Source organism: Lemur catta, chromosome 15, assembly GCF_020740605.2.
Source record: "Lemur catta isolate mLemCat1 chromosome 15, mLemCat1.pri, whole genome shotgun sequence".
Classification (NCBI taxonomy): domain Eukaryota; kingdom Metazoa; phylum Chordata; class Mammalia; order Primates; family Lemuridae; genus Lemur; species Lemur catta.
The window spans coordinates 54,498,830-54,521,142 of record NC_059142.1 but is presented as its reverse complement, the minus strand read 5'-3'; the positions used below and the strand labels follow the sequence as shown (position 1 = coordinate 54,521,142).

General features: G+C 50.0%; 1 protein-coding gene across 3 annotated transcripts in view; it reads left to right on the top strand.

The window, feature by feature from the left end:
* The window catches only part of CYTH1 (cytohesin 1), an 89,897-nt gene extending 74,103 nt beyond the window's left edge, over positions 1-15,794 (top strand). For 2 of the 3 annotated variants that reach the window (XM_045526002.1, XM_045526001.1), the window contains exons 10-13: positions 3,092-3,170; positions 10,436-10,507; positions 11,115-11,269; positions 13,733-15,794. In XM_045526002.1, the coding sequence (XP_045381958.1) occupies positions 3,092-3,170; positions 10,436-10,507; positions 11,115-11,269; positions 13,733-13,811 (385 nt within the window). In that variant the 3' untranslated portion in view covers positions 13,812-15,794. The remainder of the gene's footprint in view (positions 1-3,091; positions 3,171-10,435; positions 10,508-11,114; positions 11,270-13,732) is intronic. The other variant, XM_045526000.1, reaches the window with a different exon arrangement.
* The last annotated feature ends 6,519 nt before the right edge of the window (positions 15,795-22,313 follow it).

Sequence of the window (22,313 nt, the reverse complement as noted above, 5' to 3'; positions counted from 1 at the left end):
TCCCTAGGGAACTGGTCAGGCTGGGGGTTTGTAGCACTTCTCATGTTCCCCCTTTGGGGGAGTACATAGTGCATCGGACAGCTAGGCACCAAGGCGGCAGTGATCTAACTTGCTGCATGCAATAGTGCAGGAAACATGCTAAGAGCAGGTTTATAAAAAAATTCATTGCATTTTCACTTGGAATTATTGGCTAAGCATGTGCTATGTTTTTAAATTCAAATTGACATCCATAAATCAACTTGACTGAAAGTAATTTCTGAAGTGCGGAAGAGGAGGGAGGGAATGAAGTCCCAAAGCCATGTGCTTCTGACATACCATGATTGAAAAGCAAATTAGGGAAAGCATTAAATTAGGCGACATTTAGGACACTTGCCTTTGTGTGAAAAAGGGAAATGTTTCCTAAACTCAAACTGGTACCAAGTAAAGTTTAAAAAGGACCCAAAAACCAAAAAATTCCTAGCTAAAGTCCTTGTATTTTCTGGGTGTCAGGGAAGGGCATTATAGCCTCAGCTCTGTTTTTTGTTTTGTTCCCTCCTCCTTTTCAGGGAGTCATTTTTAAAACCCCAAATTGGCTTCTCAGTTATGTTGTTGGTGTCCACTCTCCATTTGCTGACTGGGGGAAACACATTTTTCCTAGCCCAAGAGCTCCTCAGGTTGGCACCCAAGCATCATCCCTTGAGCAGAGCTAACTTAAAAAGAACAGCCCCAAACACTGACATTTATTCAAGTGTTTTAGGGACTTGTCAGGTTGTTCTCAACCGTAGGGGAGGATGGCATCTGGCCTTGCTATCTGAGGGGTCACAGGAGGGCACGAGGAGCCGTGCAGGGGGAGGTGGTCCTGTGAGTTCCACAGGGACTGTCCTAGGCACGCATTGATCTGTCTGCTTGTTTCATGTCTGTTTTTCTTTCCACGTGGAAATGCTCCCCATGGGCCCGCAGTGATGCTTTGTAGCAGAGGTCTCTGTAATGCAACAAATTCTCCAGGGGAATAACCAAGCTTTTGTAATCAGGCAGAAAGTTTCCTCCGGCTTTGCTTTTTCTCCTTGATTTCCTTCCATCTTGTTCCTTTGGCATCTGACCTGCTTTTCCATGATCTCCTAAGTCCCGAGCGTCACCCAGGGTAGCGTCCTGTGGCGGAGTGCATGGGAGGTCAGCATGGGTTGGTGTTCCTTGTGTGCCAAGCCCTGCGGGGAGAACCAGAGGCCCCCATGGCTGGACGACTGAAGTTCTCAGACCCTGAAATGGGGGAGGGGGGTTCCTTTTTAAGAACAAGTTGGCTCCAATTCTGAATATATTCCTTGTCTTCTTTCTCTTCCTTACTTATTTTAATTCTGCCCAGCCTTCCTGTTTTCCACATGCATGTTGTATTATCCATTTACAGCCTTTTATTATTCATGCCATTATAACCCATGGGGACCAGCGTCAAGTGCTCACGTAAACTTACAAGTCACTGGAGGGAGAGAGTCTCAATTTGCTTGCTACCAGCGCAGGATGGGTGGGTGGGTGGCACGTGCCTGCCGATGACAAACCCCCTCACATGACCTAGGTCTGTGTCTTATAGAATCTTGGCAGTTAATGATCAGTCACTTAAGCCCCCCTAGAGTTCACGCACCCAAGCAGAGTGTAAAATGAGCCTAACAGTCCCATGGTCCTGACACTTGTCTGCCAGGACCCACACTGGACACAATTTGCATTCTCCTCTTAGGTTTCTCTGGCATGAGCATGCAGGCAGGTCCTGGCAGTTGGACTTAGTCCCTATAAGACCACCCTCTGCTCACCTGTTTGTGGTGAGGGCAAGAGAGAAAGCATGACCAAGTGGGTCATGTGGTCCTTGCTTTTTATGAATATTGGAGAAGTGATGTTCTGTGTAGGTTAAGTCTTAGCCAAAGAGCATAGGCTCAAAAGAGCAGGGCACAAGTGTTTCTAGAAGGCCATGCATAGCTTAGCATGTGAAGGGCTTAGGGATGATTTTTTTAAAGAGGCAGGGTCTTGATCCATTGCCCAGCCTGGCCTTGAACTCTTGGGCTCAAGCAATCCTCCAACCTCAGCCTCCTGGGCATCTGGGATTACAGGCATGTACCACTGTGCCTGGCCCAGATAATTTCATATTTGGAAAGTTTTCCCTTGATCCAAGGGAAGTGCAGGAAAAGAGAAGCTGGTAGTCTTGAGAGCAGGGTGTGGCTTCCTTCAGAGAGGCCACAGTTAAAGTTTTCCTCCTTAGTATCCGTCTCTGTGTAACTCCATGACATCACGTTATTTACTGAGAAATACTGAACAGGACTAAGGGGGCTCTTGCCAGCTCCCAGCAACCACCACCAGGGCTCATGCGGCCCATGGCCTCCTCTGCTAGCTGCTTTTGTTTGAAAGCTCAGGTGAGAACCAAGAACTGAAAAGGCTCCTGAGCCAACCTCTCCTTGTAAGTTGATTCCTCTCCAGTAAAGGCATTTTGCTTTGATTCTCACCCAGGTCTCTGGGGAGAGGTTACTTTCAGGACACTAGCCCGGGAGGCTAAAAGCCAGTGTAGAAATTCAGTACAATCAGGAAGGTGAGGTGAGGGTAAACCCACAGGGGTTTGGTTTCCTGTTCAAGGAAGTATGGATTTGATTGTGAAGGGCCTGCGATGTCTCATTCCTACTTCCCCTCCTCGCCTGCTCTCTGCTGAGCTGCGTGTCCGCGGCAGCGTGGCCTGCACCGGGACGCTGGCCCTCGCCGCTCTCTCCTTGCCCATTTCCGCCACACAGGCTTTTTGCTGACGGTTCTCCGGCCCGAGGCAAATTTGCATTGCCGTCATTATTGCCCTGGGTTTTCCTCCACAGACCCATGCTCTCTCATCCTGCTGTCCTGATCTCATCTCCAGGTGTCACCTAGACGCGCTTGCTCCGCTTGTTCCCACAGACTTTCACTTCGTGAAAGATGCTTCTGTTTTGGCTCTGTGTCTCGTTACTGATGTAAAATTTGTGGTCTAAATGTTCTCCTGATGCCCGGCCCCTCCCCCCGCCCCCTCCCCCTCTCTGAGAAGAGAGCTTTGTGCGTTATGGAGCCTGCACTTGCCCGGCTGTCTCGGTCAAACGTGCATCTCTTTTTGCTCTGCAGGTGGCAGGGTAAAGACTTGGAAAAGACGCTGGTTCATTCTGACTGACAACTGCCTTTACTACTTTGAATATACCACGGTGAGCACCTGCTGGTCGGCCTCCGGACTAGGGATGGGCCAGGCGTCCATTTCTAAACGGCCCTAACCAAGCACGGCTGGAGGAGGCCGTGGGGAGACAGTCAGATTGTCCTTCCACATCTTTAGGGGTCAGGGGAGAGTTTAAGCAAAGTAGAAGAACTAAGGTGCATCTCAGAACGGGGAACCCGACAGGATGCTGAGTGCCTGGAAAGGAGCTGTGGCTCATAGCAAGCATGGGAGCTGGGTGGCAGCGACGCCTGGCCGGGAGGAAAGGGGAGAGCCTGCGTTAGACGCCGTGTTGGGGAACTGGGCTACAAAGAAGGAGCTGGCATCAGTTGCCAAGAAAGAGTCTGTGGCCCTATTGAAAGGGAGGTGGAAAGAAAAGAAATAATCGTGATTTGGAGAATTCAGACATTCTGAGGTAGCAGAAATGCTGAAGGATTTGATTCAGAAGAAACAGCCCAAGGGGTAAAATATATAATGGGGGAAAAAGAAGTAAAGTGAAATGGGAAAAGTTAAATTGAGATTATCTAAAGTTTTAAGAATTGAGGTTTTCTTAAACTATGGAAGTTTTGGTTTTTACTCAGTGAAAGAGACTAACTGCAAGTCTGTGTTACGCTTGCATCCCTTTGGTAAAATAGCCAATGAACATAAAAATGGTAAAATAAAACTGTTTCCAGAGCTCCCTCCTCTGAGCGGAGCACCTGGGAAGCCTGGCAGGTTAGTGGCTGCTGCCCAAACTGTGGCTCCCACGCTGGAGACTTGATGCTCTTTTGTTTCTGTCACTCCTCTCGGTCATCAGAGGAGCGAAATGGTTGTACTGCTGGCAGCACTGGACTTGTGTCTCGAAGCATCTCCAGGCAGTTGAGTTGGGAAAGCTTCGCTTTTGTTGTCCAAGCATATGTTCACTGTGTAAAAGTCATTGATCCTACTGAGAAAATTAAGACTTAGAATTATCTTTTCTAATGAATGTAGAGCAAAATTGTGCTTAAGTAAAATCCTTGCCACATTAGAGACAGATTATTAGGGCCCAGTTCACGGGTGCATGCCTCGGCATTTCACTGCTGTCGGGAGCAAGGGTGGGTTTCCTTTGCATTTGACACTTTGCACTGTTCCCCATCGTTGTGGACGTCGTACTAGTGTAGCTCCTTGCACAGGGAATGAGCTTCGCGACAGTGTCGGGTTGTAAGTCAGAGCCACTCATTCTGGTGGTGGACTGTTCATTATGATATGAAATAACTTGCGAGGGAATTCTGACCAGGACTGTGTGAGTTCTGGGGGCTACACTCATGCCATGCAAGTTCTCCTGCTGGCTTTACTTTCCTGGTATTACAGTCTTTTCACATGAGAGTGATCCACTTCAAATACAGAAAGTAGTAAAAAGAAAGATTCTCCCTGTTTCTCCCCTCAAAGTATCACTATGAACAGCTCGGTAAATTTCTTTCTGTTTTGTTCACCCTTCCACCCATATTTTGCCTTTTTCTTGAAGATATCTACACTAATGATGTCTTTCACGTCTTATTTGGATTTTTTTCACTGTCCTGTGGGTCAACATGAAACTCGCACAGGCTTCTAAGCAGTGTTAGGCAGTCCTGGTACTGTGAGATTCTGTGATAGAATCCTGTGTTCCTAGTGATGCTGACCATTGTCGCGCCACCTCAACTCAATTCAGCAACATTTATTCAGCAAAATGCCAGCATTTTATCAGGCAATGGAAACACAGAGGCAAATGCTTTCCTTAAGATGCAGAGAGGGAGTTGCTGGGGTTAAGACGGTAGATTGAAACTTCCACACAGAATTGTCTAACAGAGCAAAAAACTAGTAAAAATGAGTGAGGCAAAACAGCAACCAAGCGAGGAAAGGAGCCTGAGTAATTCGGTGAACTCCAGCCGCTGGCCGCAGGGCAGCTGCAGCAGCTCCGGGAGCAGAGTGGAGGATCCCAGCTCACAGGCCTGGGAGGTGACGGCGGCCCTTGTGGGTGCCCTCGGGCCGGGGAAGCCACTGAGTGGGAATTGTTGTTTTCTCCTCTGATCAAGGAGGAGCAAAATCTGCTGCTGGGTGGAAATTGGTGAAATAGGAAGTGAAAGAACAGGGCCGACTGTGACACAGGTGAAGGCTCAGGACTATGTGTTCAGTTGGGAAAACCGTCCGTGGAGGGCTCCCCTAAGTACCATGACGCCCTGGGCTCGGCGGAGCAAAACCTTACGCTGGACATTCACAATCACAGAAGGGAGGTCAGAGCTCAGGGAGCATCTTAGATGAGCTCTCCTTCACTCACCATTGTCTTAGGAGACTATAGAAAGTGCTAGAATGCAAACCACCTGACCCTCCACCTCAAGTCAGTGGTCAGAGGTTCAGGGGAGGGAATCAGGAGCCACTCGTGGAGTGACCAGAATGAGCAGGAAGACTAGAAAAGAGAGGCTGCAGTCTTAAAACAAGTGAGCACCAAAACTATGTAATATATTTGTAATGTAACTATGTAATTGTTGAATTATAGCTTATTAACACACAAGTTAAAACTTTCAGGAGTGGAACAGATTAGCAGAAAATGTAATCATGTCCTGGAGGAAGGGCTTGAGCTGATCACAGAAGTTGTATCAGAAAAAGACAAGAATTGAAACTGTTAGATAAAACCTAACAGATGTCGGGGACAGAAGATGATCCTAATACCAGAATAATTGGTGCTTGCAAAATCAAAGTATGATGTGTCATGAGATTATTTGCCTGAAAAGGAGGGGGAAAACTCTGAATGTACAAATCAAAAAGGTGCACCATATTTCAGGAAACTTACAGAAAATTTGGCCCCGAGGCCTAACTAGCCCTTCAGACAGTTGAACTTGGAGCAAGGCCTCTGGCCGTTCAGTTGGCAAAAGCAGACCATCTCGGGCAGCTTTCAGTGCCAGAAACTAGTGGTCAAGGTCTCCATAGGTGTAAGGGGAAGATGACCAGGCAGCCTTCATCCAGGCCCATTATCATTTAAGTGATTAACAGCTAGTGGCCTTATGATAGAAGAAAACATGAACCGCAGCACCCTGGAACCTTGAAAAACCCTGCTTGACAGTAGCATCTAGCCAGGAAGAAAATGAATCAAAGAAACGCCCCAGGAAGTAAAAGCCCAGTGGTGAGCATCGAACTAATTCACTGAAACACAGAACTAACTCTAGCATACACCTGAATATAGAACTAACACGGACATAAATGTAAGACTAATACTAAAATATACTGAAACATAGAACCAATGCTAACATACAGCTAAATATAGTAAGTAACTGGAAATTGTGGCAACAAAAGTCTATGAATGTTATAAACCTAGGCAATGCAAAAATGAAATAATCAACAAAAATCAGGAGGTAGGAAGAGGAAAGATGTGAAGAATTATGAGAATATTTCTTATCTTTCAAAACAAAGAGTCAAGAAATACTGTTAACCTGGGCATGGTGGGTCATGCCTGTCATCTCAGCACTTTGAGAGGCTAAGGCAGGAGGATCGCTTGAGCCCAGGAGTTCGAGGCTGCGGTGAGCTGTGATCGCCTCACTGCACTCCAGCCTCAGCAACAGGTAAAATTGAAACACTTTTTTTTTTAAAAAAAAAGAATGACTAAAACTTCTTAATGTTTTTCATAAGCTTTTTTTCTTAACTTGAATAAAGTCATTTTAGGAACTCTTAGGGTAAAGAAACATTTACTTTGAAGTTCAAGGCTTCTCCAGTTTCTGTTTCCATTTTTTTCTTCTATTAAATTCTGTAAGATTACAATGGAAAGTCTTTTATGGAAATGATACCAACTAAAATATACCATTTTCATACAACCTATATCGCTCCCTCTGTACACACACAGAATATCTTCACCTAAGGTCAGCAGTGATAATTTAGGAGTGATTGGATTTAGAGTGTTTTTAAACCTTACGCCTTTTTTCTTCTCTGCAGTATTTTAAGGTCTTTTAATGGGCAATTATTTTTATAAAAACAATAGTGATTGTTCTTAAGGAAAAATCCGATAAGCCAAAGACATTAGTGCTGGTTAGTGCTCTCTTCCTGGGGACATGGTGATTACCAGGCACACAGTCGTCAGTGATGCGTGCCGGCTACCTGTCCTGAGGCCTGACCATCCACTTAGTTCCAGCGAGGAGGACCCTGCACAGGGAGCCCTCTCCGAGTTTGGGACTTTACATGGTTGCCCCAGAGCTTAACGTCCGTTTCCATCAGTTTCCCTCAGTCTGCTTCTGGCGCAGCATCCGCGGGATGGAGTGTGCTCCTGTGAGTGGCGCTGGCTCGCGCTGGCCGGTCTTGAGCAGAGGAACGGTGTGGGCAGAAGAGCCAGGAGGGCTGTGTTGTTCGTGATGCAGCAGGATGGGCGAGGCAGGGGCAGAGAAAGATCCAGGATCTCCAGCGGGGTTCCCCAGTGGGGATAAGGGTCACCTTGTCATCTGCTCCCTACTCCCAGCTGGAGACCACAGTATAAATCTTCTCGGTTTAGAATCACCTTACATGGAAAACATGCATCATGCACACGTAACCCAGATGTCGCAGGCCCCAGCAGTGTCAGTGTGAATGAAGTCACAGCCTTGTTAAGGTCCAGATTATGCTAACTCTTCACCCACTCACCTGCTCACCTGGCAGTAACTCAACCCAGGTGGCCCAGCAGAATCCCCAAAAGGTTCAGGCGCCAGATAACCCTAGAGATGGGAGTGAAGAAGGTGAAAACCAGAATCAGTTTAGGAAACAGCCCAGCTGTCTCCCTCACTCCATGCCCCTGAGTGCCTGCCCCCTAGCCCCCAGGCAGCAGTCCGAGGGCTCCTTCGCAGGAGAGGGTAGCGCTGAATGTTTCTGAACCAAGGGACCCTGGCACAGTTGAGGGTGGGGGCATCGTACCCAAACAGGAGTGCTGGACACATTCAGGCATGCTGAACGCTAGGCCTCCCCCCGCTGCCCACACAGCTGTCAGGACACAGGGGGCCAGGTCTGTAACTTGCAGACAGTGGGAGACTGCTCGGCCCAAGAAGAGGGACATGAAGAGAAACGTATAGATATTAAATCAGATTCTCCAACAGGCAGCCTAGTGAGAGGTGCCTTATGGACACTCGCAGCCCGCAGCCCAGAATCTCCCCGCTTAGTCTTTTGCTCTTCAGGTGGGACAACTGGGGAGTCGCAAACATCTGAGCGCCCCAACCTGAGCAGGTGGAGACCAAAACAGCCAGACGGCAAGGGAGCGGCTTGGAGAACAGGGACTCTAGGGAGAAGAAAGCCCCAGTACCGGTCACAGAGACTCTCGGACACCTCAGAGGGGTGACTTCCTGTAGCTGTGTTAAGCCAAGGACAAAAACAATCAAAAATGCTCTTGAGAGCTAAAAGTATGGTAGAAATAAAAACTTAATTGAAAGGTTGGATGAAAAACACCAAGAATATCTCCCAGAAAGAGTAGAAAGGCAAAGAGTAAAGGAAAGATTGTTTTAAAGAGAAAAGAACCAGTCCAGGAGGTCCACCGTGCTCCAGAGAGGACTAAGGAAGCAGAGGAGGTGACCCTTGACAAGACAATTTTTTTAAAGTTCCCCGCAAATGAAGAATGTATGTTTCCAGGTTGAAAGGCTTACTGAATACCCTGCGTAATGGCTGAAAATAGGTCCACCCCGAGTCTGCATCCTCGTGGAGTCTCTGAACACTAAGGACAAAGGGCACAGCAGTCACATGCAAGGCATCAGCAACCGCAGTGACTTTGGACAGGGTGATGTTGAAAGCTAGACGAGGATGCCGCCCGTCCCAGTCCCGGAGGAGGACTGTGTCCAGCCTGGGCCGTCACGCCCCGCCACACTGTCAGCCAGGTGTGAGGGCCGAGTAGAAACATTGCTGAACAAGCAGGATCTCAGAAACGTTCCCCCACACACACCCTCAGGATGCAGGCGGAGGGGGTGCTCTGCCAGCCTGGGGTGCTAAGTGGGAAGGGAGGAGCGGGAGGGAGAGCCCAGCCTGAGGCAGCCGGGGTGGAACGGGCTCGGCAGAGGTGCCATCGGGAAGTTGCAGTTAACGGCTGCCTGGTATGAGTTAGCTGTAGAAAGGAGATTGTGGTAAGAGGTCAGCCATTTATAATTGAATTTGGTTTTAAGGTCATAGAAAAATAAATAAAGGAAACAACCCTTACCCCCAGTAAAAGGTAATTTTGAGTTCAAGGGGGGGTCGAGGGAGAGGAGATTTTCTGGGAAAAAAAGTGAAAAAGGTTACTATGTGGCACAAGTCTGAAGACAAAAGCAGTGCTAATGCAAACGCCATGTACAGCCCTAACCCAGAGATACTTCCTTTGGAGGGTGGGGAGTGTGAATACGCCAGGGCGAGAGCAGAGCCCCGTCCTCGTCTGCTGTAGGTAACATTGAAACCGAACACGCAGAAGGCAGCAGTTCAAACATGGTATCTTAGAGACGTGTGAGACACAGCGGCCGAGACCGAACAGATTGGCTTAAGGCAGTTGAAATAGTTGCCACCAGGGATGAGGAAAAGGCTGAGATACTGTTTTGCTTTTACAAAACCTGTAGAACTTGATCTTTTAAACACTTTTTGCATGTGTAACCCTGATCAGATACGACTACCTGCAAAGCAATTGGTTAGCTGGGTGTCAGGGAGCGCAGTGAAGGCTGCAGACCTGAGTCAGCGTGTGCAGGGGCTCTGCTGTGAGGGGAGGGCGTGAGGGGTGGTCCCTCCAGCTGAGCTGTGAGCTTCATGTCTTGGGAGAAGGCAGGAGAGTTAGGATGAGTTGCCAGGGAGGACCAGTGGGGGTGGGGTTGCTCTGTCCAGGACAGGAGTTTCGGTGCCTCCTTAGATCCAGGTAGAGTTGTCAGGAGGGTGGTGGGGGTGGCGGGCAGAGACAGTGCATATGGAATGGTCTGTGCCCCAGCTGCGGTCCCAGGCATGGCGGGGCGCAGAGCGGGGTGCTGGATGAGCTGAGGGAACGCTTCCTGGAGCTGTTGACGCCAGAACTGAGGCTCGGGGGAGGTGAGCAGGAGAGCAGGGCGAGAAGCGGGGGCGGGGCAGGGCCTTCTGGCATCTGTTGAACCTTCGGGGCTTTCCACTTGCAAAGGCCTTTTGGTTATAGGGACGATCCCCAGACACTTCCGTACCTCTTGCTATAGAACACAAGGGGTGGTCCCTCGAGCTGACGTGTGAATTTCATGTCACGGAGGAGGAGGCAGGGGAGTTAGGATGAGCCGCTGGGAAGGAATGGAACAGTGCGTGTGTCCGTAACTGAGTGATGACGTCTCCCTCTCTTCAACTGTCCTGTAGGATAAGGAGCCCCGCGGCATCATCCCTTTAGAGAATCTGAGTATCCGGGAAGTGGAGGACTCAAAAAAACCAGTGAGTATCTTTGCTGAGAAATTTTGGGGGGAGGAAGGGAATGAGCATGAAGTTCTTTGGATAGGAATGAAATTTAAGAGTTTTTTTTAAAAAAAAAAACACCGAAAAAACTGAAAAGTAGTATCATGCCTTTAATTTAGCTAATTTTTTGATTATCTTTAACACTGAAGCCAAAGGTGAGACTGTGCATCACCTTTTGTTCTGTCTGCTGTAGTATCACTGACCACCACCTGAGGTGCAGAAATTGTCCCTCCCAGAATGGCAGCAGGAATCACTCAGGCTCGGGTTGCTTATTTTATGCCTCGGATGCTTTATAAGTGTTTTTTCTGTGTTTTGAACTATCATGATATCATCGCCTTGGCTTTAGAAAGGATGAGGTAACCGGCTCTCGCCGTGGCTCTGGTTGACGTCTTTGCCAATAAACCCTGTTCACGTCCAGCCACGCTCTCCAGAGCTCTGCTTCTGGGCTCCTCTTTTCCACGGGCAGACATATATTGCCCGTATTTTATGAAGGTCAGATAAAGAGTGTTTTGGGAAATAAATGAACATTTTTCTGGTCAGCAGCTCCCTAAGACCTTTGTGCCACCTCTCCCCTGTCACTTGTCAGAACTGCTTTGAGCTGTACATCCCCGACAACAAAGACCAAGTGATCAAGGCCTGCAAGACCGAGGCAGACGGGCGCGTGGTGGAGGGGAACCACACTGTGTACCGCATCTCAGCCCCCACGCCCGAGGAGAAGGAGGAGTGGATCAAGTGCATTAAGTAAGTGCCATCTGCAAACAGGAGCGCGGCTGGCCTGACCGTGACTCACACTGTCAGACACCCATGATCCTAGCTCCGGAATCCACTGCCCTGCCTCCCCCGTGTCCCTGCTCCGTGTTAGGTCCTCAGGGAGTGGTTCAGTTGTGCTTCCCCGAGTACCTCCCAGGAGACCTGTGGATTCTTGGCCGTCACGCAGTTTTAAGAGAGCGCCTCCTGCCTGGGTTCCCCAGGTGAGCGGGCTCTTGGGCGCGGTGCCATCTGCTGAGCGGTCTTTCCGTGTCTAAGGCAGCAGACCTCATTTTCATGGAGACAGCTCAGTAGAGACAGTGATCGTGTTTTGTAACTTGCTACTCCTGTAAGACACCATTTTCCCATTTACAGCTGAGGAAACTGAGGCCCACAGAGGTTAAGAAATTTGCTGGAAGTCCCATAGCACCACGCCCCACTGTGCTGGGAGGAAGCTGAGGGTCTGGGAGGAGGGAAACGCTGCCTCTGGGCCAGACAGCTAAGAACGGAGCCGCAGACCCCGGACTCCGTCTGCTCCTCCAGGTCACACACGTGTAAGGTTCATTACAGGGACAGAGATGTCCTGATGTGGCAGGTGTCTGGAAGCGCAATTTCTGAACCTAAGCGGCTTCTCTGCCTTAACATTCCTCTCTGGAACTGTGAGCAACCCAGTGCAAACCGCCACCCCGTCTCCTGTGGGGATTGGCACTGAGCATTCTGGCTTTTCATCCTCCTAGCCATCATGGCTCCCCAGAGCGCGTCCTTGTTCTCCCTCCTGGGTTCTCCAGCCTTCAGAAGTGCCCCAGCCATTTCCTCCGAGGCCCCTGTTAGTCTGTGTGATGGGCTTTCTCCCACCCAGGCTGCAGCCCCCCACGGGGGTGAATATTCTCTAGTCTTCGTTTTGTTTTATTTTTTGGTATTTCTACTCAAACCAGTATAGTGTTTTGGCCACAGTTAAGTACTGAGTGACTAAAGATGGAGGTCGGAAGAAGTAGATGATTTATTCCCACAAAAGCAGTCTTGAGACAGGAACTGGGCAGGGGGAGTGTGGATCTGGAGTCCAGTCACCCTGTGCTGAGACATCGCCCTGTCTCTGGGCAGCGTAGCCTGGCAGGGCGGGTGACCTCGCCCCTCCGGCTGAGGGAGGTCACTCCTAACCCGCTGGGCTCTTTAGCAGATCCAGCGAGAGTGTGCAGTGGGCATGCCAGCCACTGCCTGGACTTGGGCAGCTTCCCCGGGCTCGTGGCTGTCATCGTCGGAAGTGTGGCCTTGGGTGGGCCTGGTCCACTGCCCACTGGGCGCGCGTGTGTGGTGCCTCAGAGCTGTTAGAGTTGCCGCCAGTCGTGACGCTGGCCCCGTGGTCTGGGGACCTGTGGCCAGGTGGACGTCACCTACACATTTCATGTCTTTTTTTTAATATATGTTTTTGAAAATATTTAACTCTTTAATTGTTATGAAATTTATTTTTTGTACAGGGTTTGAAGTAAGTGTTGTAATTTTGTTCTCAAAACTGAATGAACAACTGATTGACCCGATACCATTTATTGATCAACGCGTTTCTCCCCACCCATGTGACACGCTCCTTAGTTTGTAGCCTTTGTTGCTCCGCGTGTCTCTCAGGGCCAACCCGCGCTGCCCTGGCCCTGCAGCCTTCCCGCTGCTGCCCTCCCCTCACCGTTCTCTCAGAACAGTTTTGGCTGGTGTCGTGCATTCTGTCCTTCATACAGTTTTGGCCTCTGTGGCCGGGAGGGAGAACGAAGCGTTCTTTAGAGCCACGCATAGAATCGGTCGGTGCTGTAGCTGCAGTGAAGCCGAGGCCCCCGGACGGCTCAGCTCCGCCGATCTGTCTGGACTCCCTGGCCCAGCCGCAGACTCGTAGGCCTCTCCGTGCTCTGCCAGCGCACCCTCTTTAATCCCGTCGCAAGACGTCTCCCTGTCTCACAGATGAGCAAACTGAGGCACAGCAGGGTTAAGTCAGTTGTCCAGGGCCACTCAGAGGTGGTGCTGCTCCCCTGGCCTGAGCAGTGTGACTCAGGAAGCTGCACTCGCTGCCACCGTGCAGAGCTCAGTTGGTCAGGTGACTGCCGCGTGACTTGCTTGACACGGCGCTCACTGCCATGAAGGAAGCCAGATGTCAGCGTGGCACTAAAGTACCGCGTGTGGCCTTTTTCTCTGAATTAGAATACAGCTGTAAGAATGTGTAACGATTCTGTTCCTAAATGTAAATTAATTATTAGATTGAAACAGGCAAAAAAAATTATCTTGTCATGTGTCACTGTGTGTCTTGTGAAGCGGGTCACGGTAAGCCCTGTGTGGTCACAGCAAGAATTGACGCACTGACTTGGCCTCTGTGGGATAGTTGGGGTGGCACGAGGGCCCCGAGCAGCCCCCACCCAGGACCGTGTCTCCACGGCCGTGTCCCTCACGCCTCTGTTTTCTCCCCTTTCTGTGCTCCAGAGCAGCCATCAGCAGGGACCCTTTCTACGAGATGCTTGCAGCGCGGAAAAAGAAGGTCTCTTCTACGAAAAGACACTGAGCGCAGCCCAGGGCGTCAGCCGAGAGGCCCGTCTCCCGCCCGTCTCCGCCCGTCTCCCGCCTCGCAGACGCGCCGCTGACGGGCGTCCTCTCCGCCGGGCCCCGCCCCAGTTCCTAGAGACTAGCTTCAGCTTTTGCTATTTTTTTTTTAAATGGGAGAAGGGTGGGCAGTTATTACTGGGAAGAGGGGCCTCCTGCCTGTCCAGCATGGGTTCCTGAACCTTCTGTCTCAGCAGAGCAGAGCTGCTGTGGGCAGAGCAGCCTCCTGCCGGTCTCCGCTCAGCGGGTCTGATAGCAGGGCTCGGAGCGGACTGTTTACCTCTTGGTGGTTTCCCCGTGAAGCAGCCTTCACCCCTGCACCGTAAATACATGTATTGATATGTTATTCTATGTTAAGAAAATGGTGGAAAGGAAGAGAAGCCACGTACTATAAAGATCTATTTTTGTTTTTTTTTTTTTTTTTGTAAAAAAAAAAAGAGCATAGCACTGTTCGGGTGCATCTGCCCGTCTGGTTCGGGGAGCTTCACCCTAGAGAGGAGCTCCCTGGGCCGCTGCTGCGGTGTCAGCCTGGGCAGGGCAGACCGCCCCCCTGTGCTCCAGAGCCGGGGGGAGCTCGCTGCCGGGTGCTCGTCTGGGCGAGGGGGTGACAGGGAGGGTGCTGTAGAGGACACAGAGGGTGCAGCAGGCGCAGCGAGATCTCCGGGTGACGCGGTCAGGCTGCGGGCCTGTTGGCCGGGCGCGGCGGCCGCAGCAGGTGCAGGTCGCAGCTCCGGCAGCTGCTGTTCCATCCCAAGTGCCTGCGGGGCGCCGAGGAGAGGAGACGAGTGACTGGATGCTTGCGTTGTTTCTCTCCTTCAGAATCCAAGTTCTTGTTGGGCTTTAAAGTAGAAAGTCAGCATTTTCCTTGAGCTAAATACCTAATAACCAAAACTGTGAGGAAGGTTATCCCGCCAGAGGGTCCGGGATGACCTGACTGTTTCATATTTGGTTTTTCTTCTCTTCCCCAAACTCCAGTCCTCGTTGTAGAGGAAGGAGTAGGTCCTGCCTGAGCCCCTTGGGGTTTCAGCTTTTTCTGCCTCAGCCGGCCCTAACTGGACTACTCTGGAAGCTTTGGGGTGGGTCCCCGCGAGGGGAAGCGGGTCTCTGCTCAGAGGGTGCAGTGGGACAAGAGGGCCAAGGTCAGCCTCTTGGAACCCTTTTCCCCATGGGGCATGTGAGCGAGTGGCCCGCCCGCCCAGGCCAGCACTCTCCTGCCGTTCTCTCAGGGACTCTCCAGGGCGGCTCCTGCCACCCAGCCAGGCCAGCGTGCCGGTCTGGGCAGAGCAGGTGGCTGCCAGCCATCTCCACGACCCTGGGCCGGGCTGGCGCAGAGCGCTGCCGCCAGGAGGCAGGTGAGGAGCCGCGGATCTCCGCAGGGCTGTGTCACCGTGGCTCCTCTGATCTCTTTCGTGTTGGTGAGCATCTCTGGAAATAGCTTCTGCCAGAGCAGTGGTGGGAGCAGTGTGGGGGGACATTCTGGCACCCCCCTCCGTGTAGATCCTACCTGCCATGGCTTCGGGTGCTCTTAGGCCGGAGCTTGTGAAGGTGACAGAAGAGGGTCCAGGCTGAAAACCGGAACTTTCTGGGTGGGAGAACCAGGGCAGTGCCCGCTGAATCCTGGGTGGCGTCAGGGTTGGTGCCAAGCCTGTCTGGGTGGCCCGATCCCTGGCACTGGTTCTCACAAATGCTTGTAGACAGAACGGCCCCTGGATCAGTATTAGTCTATTTATCAGAGGTGTAAATAATCCATGTATAGTTTTTCTCCTTTTAGATTATTTTGTATTTGTTTAAAAAAAGTTTTGTCAAAATATAAAATATAAAGAAATGACTGAAAGTTGTTGACAGGGTTTTTAAAAAATTATAATTATTCCAATTGTTTTTGTTTGTTTTTGCCTTGTACACTAGCGCCAAGGAACCGCAGCAAATAAACTCCAAGTCTGCCCAAGCCGTCTGTGTTGCCCGTGGCGTCTCTCGCGTCGGGTGGGCCTGTGAGCAGGAGGGTGTGTTTGTCAGCCGGGGGTGTCACTGTCACTGCTGTCTCGAGCACGGTGGTCATGCACACTGGAAGTGGGGGAGAGGGTCTGTCTGCTGTTACGGAGAGCTCCACAAGAAAAGAATTAGCTTCATCTTTGCCTCCCTTTTTTGAAGAAGAAACAGATGTGAAACACCTAACTTGAAAGTCAAGAAATGTGCCTTCAGTCAACATAGATAGCACATTTTTAGTTTGGTTTCAGTTTCCAGGTGTGCCCAGGTGCTGCGTCACAGCAGGGTGGAACTCGGAGCAGGAGAAGCGCTCAGTGGAGCGTCACAGAACACACGGAGAAGCCCGTCGGAGCCGCCTGCTGCAGTCCCCTGTCCAGCTCGTCTGCATCTTCTCCAGCAGCAGCAGGGATTTCTCATCTTGGCGCCTTGCTTCAAGCCCCCGGCCTACCCCAGGCAACCCCTGCACGTTACTGAGAAGAGACCGCTAGAAGTGAGAGCAGCGTCCCTCCCTCCAAGTGCCAGCCTTACCTGGTTTCCTTGTTTCTGTTGTTCCCTCCCATGTCTGGAGGAAGTGACCTCCCTTCTACCTGCCTCCCTTGTATCTTTCTCCATCAGTTATTCCCTCTCGTGCGTAATCTCCTTCCCCACTGATTTCTTTCCCTCCAACCACAAAAATGCCCAAGTCTCATTTAAAAAACTCCCTAAGCTCAGGGACAAGACAACAATGTCCACTTTGCCACTTCTCTTCAGTACTGGAGGTTCTAGTTAGGACATTAGGCAAGAAGGAGAAATAAAAGGCATCTGGATAGGAAAGGAAGAAGTAAGAATTATATTTGTTTTCAGGTGACATGACCTTGTACATAGACAATCCTAAGGAATCTACAAAAACACCTATTAGAGCTAATAAATGGATTCAAGGTTGCAGGATGCAGGATCAATGCATAAAAATCAGTTGTTTCTGATAGACTATCAATGAACAATCCAAAAAAATTTAAAAACTTATTCCTAAGTATTATTTTTTATGCTATTATAAGTGGAATTGTTTATTCTTAAAGGGTAAGACTTGTCTGCTGAGAACTACAAAACGTCATCATAAGAAATTAAAAAGACCGAAATAAATGTAAAGATCGCACGTGGGTGGATGGAAGATTTAATACTGGTGAGATGACGGTGCTCCCCACATTGGTCCACAGATTCAGTGCAGTCCCCACCAAACCCCCAGCTGGCTTTTTTGCTGTAGTGGAAAAGCCCATCCTAAAATTCACATGGAAATGCAAGGGACCGAGAATAGCCAGAACAATCTTGAAAAAGAACAAATCTGGAGGACTCACACTTCCCGATTTCCAGACTTACTGTGATCACTCAAGACTGTGCAGAACTGGTGTATGCACAGACTCATGGGCCAGTGGAGTCGAGTCCAGAGTCCAGGAAGTAACTCAGCTTTGTGGGCAATTGATCTTAGACGAGAGCTCAGAGACAGTTCAGTGTGGGAAAGAATAGTCTTTTCAACGAAGGGTAGTGAGACAACCGAATGTCTGCACGCACAGGAGTGAACTTGGACTCCTACCTTACACCATCTGTTACACAAAAATTAACTCACAATGGATCAAAGACCTAAATACAAGGGTTACAACAATAAATCACAGATTAGGCAGCAGTTTTTGAGGTGTGACACCATAACCACCAGCAACACCCACCTCCAGAAGGATAAATTGGACTTCAAGATTCAAAACTTTCATGCCTTAAGGATGCTGCTATAGTTTGGATGTTTGTCCCCTCCAAAACTCATCTTGAAACTTAATTGCCGTTGCAGCAGTGTTAAGAGGCGGCACCTGCCCGATTGTCCTCTCTCTGGCCCTCCCTTTGCCCTCCTGTCGTGTCATGACGCAGCAAGATGCCAGCACCTTGAGACCGGACTTCCTGCCTCCAGGCCTGCAGGCCATGATCTGGGTTCTTTGTCCATCGCCCAGTCTGGGGGGTTCTGCTACGGCAGCACAAAACAGACGAGAACAAGATTGGCACTGAGAAGTGGGTCTGTTGCTATGACAAGTGTCTGGAAACGTGGATGTGCCTGTGGCAATGGCAGTGGGTGGAGGCTGGAAGAATTGGAGGGCCAGGCCAGGAAACACCTGCATCGCCGTGAACGGAGCGGGAGGGGTAATTCTGGTGGGGGCTCGGAAGTGGAGAAGAGCTGCAGGGGAGCCTGGAGCACCTTAGAGACGGCTGAAGTGATGATGTAAAGATGGAATTTATAATTAAAAGGGAAGCAGAACTAAGAGTTGGGAGTGTTTGTTACTGGGGTCTGTGCCAACTATGAGCTTCTGAGGGTTGTCGAAATAGGGATGGGAAAGGCCACTTTGATGAGGTCTCAGGCAGAAATGAGGAACAAAGTATTGGAAACTGGAGGAAAAGCCGTCCTTGTTACTGAAAGAAACCAGAACATGTCACCCCAAAATAAGCCTCACTGGCATAAAAACTATTTTTGAGCTAAAGGCAATTAAGCAGCAGCAAGCAGAGGAGAAGCTCTCCCTATCCTCTGCGTGTTTGCCTGACGACAGTATCAACTCTCCTTCCCTAGAGACGACTCAGCCCAGCGATGACACCAGAAGAATCTGCAAACCAGCCACTCCATCAGCTTCCTCCTGTGGATTTACTTGTGTTGATATTTACTGCAAACTCACTGTTGTTTGTAGCAGATGCTGCAGGAGCCCGAGTGCCAAGCCTTTCACTGAGATTTCTCCCGCGTGCTGCACTGCACACATTAATAAACTTGGCTGCCTTTCTCTTGTTGATCTGTCTTTTTGGTACCGGGGTCCGTCCCAGCTATGAACTTATGAGGGTTGAGGAGAAATTATGTTTCCTCCATGACATTATAAAGGGGCAAAGAGCGTGCTGAACTATGTCCATGCCCAAGCAGACCTGAGAATGATGAACTAGGACGTCTGGCAGAAGAAGCAGCTAAGCAGCAAAGCATGCAGGGTGCTGCGTGGCTGCTTTTAACTACATATAGTAAAATGAGAGGAGAGAGAAATGATTTAAAGATGGAATTTGTAATTGAAAAGGAAGCGGAACATGAGAGTTGGAAAATTCACAGCCTAGCCACACAGTGAAGAACGCACGTGAGGATGTGGCCCCAGCCCGCTGCTGAGGGGGTCAGCACAGCTGGAAGGGAGCCAGGTGCTAGGCATCAGGACAATGGGAGAGTGACCCCGAAGGCATTTTGGGGATCTTCCAGGCTGTGCCTCCCACCACAGGCCCAGAGCTCTAGGAGGGCAGAATGGTTTCGGGGATGGGCCAGGACACCCTTCATGGGCTCGCTGCCCAAGGCTGGCGTGGGCCTGTTCGGGAGGGTGCGGTGGTAAGCCTTGGTGACCTCCGAGTGGTGCTAGCTCTGCAGACCTGCAGAGTGCTCGAGCTGTGGGCACCGCAGCCTCCACCTGGATTTCAGTGGACGCCTCAGAGAGCCCTGGGGCCAGGCTGAGGATTGCCACGGCAGAGTCACTGCAGACTGTCCCCGCCAGGGTCATGCGTAGCAGAGCTGTGGTAGCGGGGCTGCCCCAGACCCTAGCACTGTAGAACCACCAGCCGGTAGCCCCAACCTGTGATGGCTGCCGCGTGGGCTGGCCGTCAGGGCAGGGCTGCCCAAGGCTTTGGGGCCCAGCCCCTGCCCCAGTGTGCCCAGAAGGCAGGATGTGGAGTCAGGGATTATTCTGGAGTCTTAAGATTTAATGTTGTCTGCTCTGCTGGTTTTTGGACTTACTGGGGACCAGTTACCCCTTTCTTCTTGCCTATTTTTCCCTTTTGGAATGGGAAGCCCCTCCCCCATTGTGTTTTGTAAGCACATAACTGGCTTAATTTTGCAGGCTCACAGCTGGAGAGAATTCGCAGTACGGTTTCAGCGTCAGTGCTCTCAACCAAGAGGACACGTGGCCACGTCTGGAGACAGTTCTTGTTACAACTGCACAGCAGGGAGCGTCCCTACTGGGGCCTGGGGGTAGAGGCCGGGGTGTTGCGCAACACCCTGAGGTGCACAGGTCACCACACAACAAAGAATCGTCCTGCCAAAAATGTCAGTAGTGCCAAGGTTGGAAAACCCTGGCATGGATGTTTTGCAAATATTTCATTATATTAATATATGTGCATAATTATTTGATGTTTTAAAAATGTTAGGGTAAATGGTATTGTGTATTGTCAGCATAAAGAAATAGCACCCATTTTGTATGCTGACCTCGTGTCCGGGGCAGCTGCTGAATTTACCGATTAGTTCTTGTAGCTCTTTGGCAGATTCCTAAAAATCTCCTAGGTACACAATCAGATCACCTGTGAGTAAAGACAGTTTTATTTTTTCTTTCCTATATGGAACCTTTTATAAAAATGGTTTTAGCGAAATACAATTCACATATCATATAAACCGCCCACTTAAAGTATACAAGTCAGTGGTTTTTAGCATATTCACAGGGCCAAGTAGCCATCACCACAGTCGAGTTTGAAACATTTTCATCACTCCCCTGAGAAAACCCAGGACCAGGAGCAGTTCCTCCCACTTACCCGCCCTGTCTCCCCAGCCCCGAGCATTGCTGATCTAAGACTCACCTAGTCCGGACACCTCGTATCCATGGAACCACACGGCACGTGGTCTTTTGTGGCTGTTTTTCAGGTTCATCTGTGTTGGAGCAGGTGTCAGTACTTTGTTCCTTTCTATGACTGGATAATATTCCATTGTGTGCACAGACCACATTTTATTTATTCATTCGTCCATTAAGGGGCAGTTGGGTTTTTCCACTTTTTGGTTATGTGTTATGCTGCTATGAACATTTGATTTGTGTGTGTTTTCATTTTTCCTTGGTATATACCAAAGAGTGGAATTGCGGTTTCTTATGGTAGCTCTACCTTCAACTTTTTGAGGAACTACCAAATTGTTTTCAAAAGCAACCTGCACCATTTTACATTCCCTCCAGCATTGTATGAGTCCGATTTCTTCACCTCATCAATACTTGTTATTGTCTGTCTTTTTTATTGTAGCCACTGGATGCATTTGCGTTATCTTTCTTGTCTTACTCATTAATACCAGCACGGTGGTAGACAGAGGGGTGAGCGGACACCCCTGCCTTTTTCCTTGTCTTAGGAGGAAGCTGCCTGGAAAACCTAAAAAATACTGGCACTCTGACCCGCCTGCTCACTGGCCTGGGCCGGGCTTGGGCAGCAGCTTACTTTGGACTCTGCCCTTTGGTGCTGAGGGGCAGCCACGGCTGGGGACTCTGCATTTAGCTGTGTCCCTCGCACCCCCACCACTCAGGGGTTGCCCCCTTTTTAAAAATTGTGATACAGTACATAACATGGAGTTTCCCATCTTAACCATGTGAAAGGGTACGGTTCGGTAGTATCTAGTACACTCACTACCTGCACACCCATCCCCACAGTCAGGTGCCAGAACTTTTCCATCAGCCCAAAGGAATCGCATTCAGCATCCCCCCAGCCCTGCCTTCCCAGAGGCCCTGGCGACCACCCACCTGCTTCCCGTCTTCATGGATTTACCTACTGGGGACATTTCATACACACTCATCCCTCAGACCCCCAAGGATACCAAATCCACAGGTGCTCAAATCCCTGATATAAAAGGTGTTGTATTTGCCTATGACCTACGCACATCCTCTTGTATACATTAATCACCTCTAGGTTACTCATAATACCTAATACAGCATAAATGCTATGCAAATAGTTATACTGTATTGCGGTTTTACTTGTATTATGTTTTATTGTTGCATTATTATTTCACATTGTTTTTCTTTTCTAAGAAGCCTTCAGGGAGGGAGGCCAGACTGCACGGAAACTGCCCGGGGTAATTCCTTCCCAGGTCCAGGCTGGGCCACCTGAGCAATGGTTGCCAAGTCGTGCGGATGGCCCCGGGGCGCAGGCTCCTGTCTGCCGGTGGGCTGTGCCTTGCTGTACCTGCTTCCTGGCCCGGAGAATGCGCTCCCCACTGCAGAAGCCGGGGGTATGCAGAGACAGCCCTGTCCCAGTGGAGTGACGTCCTTGGGGTAGACTTGGAGTCAGGGTGAGTCAAACAAACCACAGGCAGGAAACTTCATTTCCAGACCTCATTCACATGCTTGTTCCCTGACTCACACATGCAAAGCACATTTAAATTTGCAAACAAAACAGAGAAGGCCGTCCAGCCAGAGGCCCTGACCCCGGGGCCATGTAGCCCCTCTTCCCTTCCCCTGAAGTCCAGAGTTGAGCTCTTGCTCCAAACAGGACCAAGGTCAACAGAAAGCAGGCAGGGAGAGAACTCTGCTGTGTGAGTGGGAAAGGCCCAAGGTCTTGCGGCGTTTCGCCCTTGTTTTGACTCAGATATTCCTTAGAGCACTTGATTTTCTGGAGATAACTTTTCTTCCAGTATGAGGTATTATAAACTGAGTTGTTGAAGAAGAGTTTATTCTGTAACACAGTTTAGTTCCTTTTTTAATTATTCCAAAGTAAA